The 6,601-nt window shown below is 40.0% G+C and overlaps 1 protein-coding gene and 1 long non-coding RNA gene across 2 annotated transcripts; one reads left to right on the top strand and one right to left on the bottom strand.

Moving 5' to 3' along the window:
• Positions 1 to 231: 231 nt before the first annotated feature.
• LOC133740809 (uncharacterized) lies at positions 232 to 1,610 on the top strand. Its single transcript, XR_009861428.1, has 3 exons — positions 232 to 371; positions 592 to 861; positions 1,472 to 1,610. It is a non-coding gene; the product is annotated as an uncharacterized LOC133740809 (long non-coding RNA).
• LOC133740808 (LRR receptor-like serine/threonine-protein kinase RGI2) lies at positions 860 to 6,149 on the bottom strand. Its single transcript, XM_062168750.1, has 2 exons — positions 1,962 to 6,149; positions 860 to 1,831 (listed from the first exon to the last, which is right to left on the bottom strand). Exons 1-2 carry the CDS (start codon positions 4,888 to 4,890, stop codon positions 1,305 to 1,307), a joined length of 3,456 nt encoding a protein of 1,151 aa, XP_062024734.1. The 5' UTR covers positions 4,891 to 6,149; the 3' UTR covers positions 860 to 1,304.
• Positions 6,150 to 6,601: the final 452 nt, after the last annotated feature.

Raw genomic sequence — 6,601 nt, 5'->3', positions numbered from 1 at the left:
AGCTGTAGAACAGACCAATAAAGAAGAACCGAGGGGAGAGAGGGAGAGGGAGGCGTGAAGGAAGAGAATAGAGAGAGAAGAAAAGTAAAAGAAGACAAATTAAAGCTTATCGTAGACCGTTGGATTCATTATATCCACGTGTCATTATCTAGTCAAAAGGTTAGGAAGCTCAGGATGGGAATGACCTTAGGAGAGGATCCACTCCCATACTAAATAGCCGTTTTGAGTTCCCTAAATTCCACTGGACACGAATGTGAGCTGGCCCAGCGACATTGACGTCCTATGACCCATACTTGTTGACTGCCCAATTTCAGGGTCATAACAGTCAAGGCTTGACATCGGCCATGGAGGAAAAGAGTTCAGTTACACAGGTAAGTGTAATCTTCACCTTTTCAGTTTTCAGGTTATGAACTACAGGTATATGTAAGTTTTGACTAGAAATTTGTCAAAGTTCCTTAGTAATAGATCATAGATGACATTAGATGAGTATATATTACTAGGTTCAGGTTGATTCATTGGATATTGACAGGAATTCCGGTATATGTATTCGATATTTGTTTAAATTTCTGCTGGGGTGCAAAATATTGACAGGAATTCCGGCTCAATACAAGTTGAAGAGGCAAAGCCTGGTCATGTCAAGAAATCCCCTCTAGGACAAAACCATTCGAACACAATCAGGCCAAAGACGAACTAGCTAATCAGTCCTGGAATGGATGGGAGCACTCTATCTACATGGTCTTAAGGGTGACGTCGCGGACCTATTCACGCGTAATTTGCAACAGTTGCATGCCACCAGGCGCACGTACTAACCAAGATATCCGTTCAAGCTCACCTATAAATACTTGGTAGTGAACAATTGAGGTAATTAAGCAATCACTTCCACTCTCACTAGCTACAAATTTCATTCATCATTGCAAATCGATCACATCAAGACTTCTTCACTCCTATTCTAGTCGATCAACAGAATAAGTGAGGGGATATTCTTCTGAATTTTTCCAGACAAGCAATTTCATTTTGGATTTTCATATCATGTTGGAGTTGGACTATATCACATATGTGTTGAATGCATCTCATAGTTGTCGGTGTTTTTTAACTTTCAATACCAATATCAACATAGTATTTCTAAGCAAAATAAAGCATATACACTGAGTAAAAGTAAACTTTCAGCTATTTCTGGTTATTAAAACTGTTCCCTCTAGTACAGAGAAACGAGAACTAAGAAACAAAGTAGCTAGAAACAGATTTCTATCATAGCAATGCTAGGTTGCGAAGCCGAATCCTTAATTAGTAAGTTCTTATTTTGATTATTTGAGAATTGTTTTGATATTGGAAGATGAAGTGTATAGCAATGAGGAAGCAGAGAAACTTGTGCTGGTACTTGTTGGAGGGTAAGGATGTTGTTGCTGCACCATAGCTGATGATGTTCCTCCACTGCAACTGATCATAGTTTCTTGTCCATGATCATTTGCAGAATTGGACCCATTGAGAAGCCTCATGTTAGCTTTCATGCACTCCTCTCTCTCCTGCCTAATCTCTTTGAGCATTGCTGCTACATCTTTCATGGTTGGTCTGTCATCTGGGGTAGGGTTAATGCACAGCAATGCCACACCTAATGTCTGCAGCATTTCCTCAATCTCGGGTTCTGGTCGTGCTCGTAAGCTTTGATCAAGTACCTCAATTCCCCCTCTCTTCTGCCTTACCCAATCCACAATGTGGAGTCCATCTGGTATGGTTGGATCAATTGGTTGCTTCCCTGTTAGCACTTCTAGCACAACTATGCCGTAGCTGTACACATCGCTTTTCTCTGTTATCTTCATTGAGTATCCATACTCTGTAAACCACATACAGGAAAACTTTGTTGATTATGACCGTTTTATTAGTTAAGTAGGAGAAAGACAGGTAGTTATGAGATAGTGCAATTCAGGTTTCTATTGGTGATGAAATAGTAATTAAGTACTAACCAGGAGCAATGTAGCCATAAGAACCTGCAACCGTGTTGGAGGACCGAGCAAAATCTCCTTCATCAACAAGCTTGGCAAGCCCAAAATCAGCAATGCAGGGCTCAAAATCTGGACCAATGAGAATGTTGTTGGCCTTAATGTCTCTGTGAACTATAGGAGGAACACAGTCATGGTGCAAATAAGCCAAGCCTTGTGCAGCCCCGAGTACTATGCGATATCTGATGTCCCATTCTAAGCAGTTACCGCTTCTCTCATGAAGTAAACCACCCAAGCTCCCATTTGGCATGTACTCATACATAAGCAATCTTGTGTTTCGGTTCCAACAGCAACCCAAGAACCTAACAATGTTCTTGTGGCGAATGGAGCCAAGGGTCTTCACCTCAGCCGAAAAGGAATCACGAACTCCTCTACTTTGACAATCATATCTGGAAGCAGTTGTTGTTGGCCAGAGCTTCTTTACTGCAATGTCTTCGTTTTCCATTTCTGCCCGGTAAACAACTCCTGAGCATCCCTTTCCTATTACATTGGTTTCTACTAGACATTTTAGAACTTGCTCAACTGAGAAACTCACCTTCTGAAATGGAGTGAATTTCCAAGGCCATGAGTCCCCTCCAATCTCAGAATCATTGTCCTCTCCATTCATCTTTCGTGCTCGAAATACTGCAACTATCCCAAAAATGGACAAAGCAATGGTCAAGGCTATTAGCAATGCAATGGCCAATTTAAGTCGCCATGACCTCCTAAAACTGCCACTTCTAGACATAGCTATTGTTGTACCATTGCTGAGGAAACATAAATCATGACCTCTAGAGCACAATCCTTTGTTTCCCACCAAGTCTGTTGCTGACAACTGTCGAAACACCTTGCTGTCAGGAAGATAGCCAGTGAAGTTGTTGTATGAGATGTTCAGAGAAACAAGATTTATAAGCCCGGAAAGTGCCAACAGATCACCTTCAAGCTTGTTGTGTGAAAGGTCTAGTATGGATAGCTTATTGAGAGCAGAAATCTGTGGTGGGATTATCCCATATAAAGCATTGAAACTCAGGTTCAAAGCAATGTCAAGAGCTTCAATTTCAAACAGTTGCTCTGGGATCATCCCAGTGAGCTTGTTGCTACTAAGATCAAGCAGTTGAAGGTTTGAACATTTACCAAGTGAAGAGGGGATTGGCTCAGTTAAGGAGTTGCTACTGAGGATGAGCCTATTAAGTGAAGCAAGTCCACCGTAACTCTCAGGAATCTGACCTACAAATTGATTCACAGAGACATCCAGTACTTGAAGCCTTGTGAGAGAAGAAAAAGAGCTAGGCAAATTACCTCCAAGGGTGTTGTTACTTAAGTTGAGTAGCTGTAATGAACTGCATTTTCCAATTTCTTCTGGTACGGTACCAACAAGACGGTTTTCAGACAGATCAAGGAAACTGAGGTTATCAAGGAATCCAATTTCTTTTGGGATCTCTCCACTGATTCTGTTATGTACAAGCCTTAGCCGGATAAGAGAAGTACAATTTCCAATCACCGAAGGTATTGGACCCGAAATGTCATTAGAAATCAAGAGAAGCTTGGTTAAATTTTGCAGCTGAAATAGGCCAGAAGGTATGTTACCAGTGAGAGCATTGTGTGAGAGATCTAGAGCTTGAAGACTCTCACAACCGGCCAATTCTGATGGAATACTACCTTCGAGTTTGTTCTGCCAAGCAAAAAAGACTGTGAGCTCCTTCAACATTCCCAGCTCAGCTGGGATCAAGCCTGAAATCTGATTAGTATCAAGCTGCAGCTGCACAAGTTTTGTAGCATTGGAAAGAACTGAGGGAATTGAACCAGAGATGTTGTTGTTACTAAGCATAAGCTCCTCAAGATTTGAGAGGTTTCCGAAAGACTGAGGTATGCTTCCAGAAACAGAATTTAGAGAGACATCTATGGTCTTCAAGCTTCTGCAGTTCCCAATTTCCTCAGGAATAGTCCCATCAAGGTTGTTTTGCCACAATAACATCTTCTCCAGCTTATGAAGCTTGCCCAACTCTGGTGGTAGTGAACCAGAAAGGTCATTCTCATACAAGAACAAGTTGACAAGTTCTGAACAGTTGCCAATATCCGGTGGAATCTCACCCGATAGCATAGTAGTATAAATCGACAGCGTCTGCAGCATGCTGAGCTTACCCAATGATGAAGGTATCAAACCAGAAACTTTAGTATCAGCAAGCCCCAACACCTGCAAGTTCTTGCAGTTTCCAAGCTCATCCGGGATATTTCCTGACATGTCTTTGTTCCCTCCAGCTCGAATGACTTCCAAGTTTAGTAACTTTCCGAGTGTAGCAGGAAGATAACCACTTAGGTAGTTATCAAATATGAGAAGATTCTTCAGGCTGGCGCAATCACCAAGCTCCATTGGTACTTGACCAGTAAGCTGGTTAGAGTTTAAGATCAGGTCCTGAAGATTTTCAAGCCTGCCAATACTTGTAGGAATACTACCCACAAGACTGTTTGAACTTACGTCAAGCACCAGAAGCGATTTGCAATATCCAATATCAGGTGAGATTGTTCCAGTAAGATTAGCACCAGAAATGATGAGCTTTTGAAGAAATGCAAGGGAGGAAAAATTTGAAGGAAAGGGAAGGGCTAGCTCAATAAACTGGATATTAATTTCAGTGACAAAGTTTTGAGAAGAACAAGTAATGTAGGACCAATTACAAGGGTTGGGGTCTGAAGGGTTCCAGTTGGAGAAATCAGAAGAAGAGGGTGAGGTAGTAGAGCCTTGAAGCCATGTATGTAATGTCAGAACGTCAACATTTGCAGCAGCCAAAGAAGCAGCAGACGTTGCGAGTGTGAAGACGAAGAGGAAGAAGAAATCGATGGTGGTGAACGATAGTGGCCTCGACATTTGGTGGTGATTGTAGGTGTTAGAGGGCTTCTGCCTCAACAGCATTGGCATTGCCAAATTTTGCCTCAAAACCTTAACCCCTCCTCTTGGTTTTGCATTGGGTCTCTCTCACTTTTTCTTGATTCTTTTCTTCAACCCTACTAGTTTGTGCTACTGCAATTGCAATATTATCTAGTCTATAACTCTATATTACTATTAAACACTATCATACATACTTTGCTGTCAAGCAAGAAAAGAAGTGAGAGAGATAATGAAAGAGGGAATAGATTATAGATTTAAAGGCGCACCAGCTCCACCATCTTCACCTCGGGGTTCTGTTCTTCGCTACATATTTTACTCCTAATTGAATTCAATAGGCCTCTTTGTTAGATTTCTCATGTGTTCTTGCATTGTTTTCCTCAATATGGGCTGTTTTAATTTTGGTAGTAGAGCCACTCTTATGAAGGCCATAAGTCCCATTATGTTTTTGATTCCTTTGCTTTTTTTACTACAATTTAATTGGTTTCAAAATTTGATTCTAGTTGTTGCTATAGATGAAGGTGTGTGTACTAGTTTAGAGGATTCCCTTCACAAACAGGCAGCAATGGCCAGAATTATTATATGAACACAAAGTAATTCATGTTACACAGTTAACAAGATGCATTATATACTCTATTAAGACAAATTCATCTCTGAATGCAAGGCATATTTTTTTGCACTTTTTCTTTTATTGGTTTGCTGAGCAGGCCTAATGACTAAAGTAAAAAATCCATGCAATGGAAATTATCCCAAAATCCCAAATACCCTACCAGAAAAGGAAAAACCAATCTCTAAATTGATCCTGATAGTTTTGGTAGGTAATGCCAGAGAAGATCAATGAATTAAAATAGCTAGGCATATACTTGATTAAAGAGCATTTACTATATTTTTACTAGTATAATATGTATTTCAGCCAAGTCAATTTAAAAAATTACCACAGGTTACTGATATTGCACAGATACAAGAAGAAAATATAGCAAAGGCCGGGCCAGAGAAGAGAACAGTGTTGCCCAAAACCCAAAGTTCCAAGGCATGGCTTTGGGAACCTCACTGAGGAATCTATTCACGTTTCAGTTTTGACAAAACCTCCCCGGTGTCCCCCATTCCTCTTCCTCTTAGTTTTTAGTCCCTCTTGGATCTAAAGTGACATACAGAAGCTGATGTGTAAAATAAGAAAGTATACTAATAACCCTAGTCCATTTCTGAATTCTCTATTATACTTGTTTCTGTTTGTGTTTCCTTCTTACTGCGTATTACAAAATATAAGATTACAAATTTGAATAAAAAATTAATGTTAAGGGAAATAATAGCCTCTTTTATTACTTTTGGTCGTACGTAAACTCTTCGATTTATAATATATATATTGTTACAAGGAACCGGTTGAAATTTCTAGCACTTACAAAATGTTTGAACATTATCGAGAGAAAACAAATAAGGAGAAACAGTTCTGCATCAAGTAGCTAGCTAATGTTATCAGCAAGCTAAGAGCAATTTGCTTTAGATAAAAAATATACAAACAGGGTTGTTCATGATCAATGTCTTTCTCTGTGTATACAGATGGGTCATAGTTTCAAGGACTGAAATCCATATATTCAAACCATAGTTACATGCATACTAGCTACTATGCAAAAGATTTCCCAATTCAGTCTTAGGGCCCTAGGCCTAAAGAACTAGTAAGAGTCTTTGAAATAGTCTTTGAACAAGTAATAAAACTGAGGACCTACGTACATGAGGTTTTACACTG

The sequence above is a fragment of the Rosa rugosa genome, chromosome 3 (assembly GCF_958449725.1).
Source record: "Rosa rugosa chromosome 3, drRosRugo1.1, whole genome shotgun sequence".
Lineage (NCBI taxonomy): Eukaryota > Viridiplantae > Streptophyta > Magnoliopsida > Rosales > Rosaceae > Rosa > Rosa rugosa.
The sequence above is the reverse complement of the archived record's forward strand: the minus strand, read 5'-3'. Positions and strand labels throughout refer to the sequence as shown.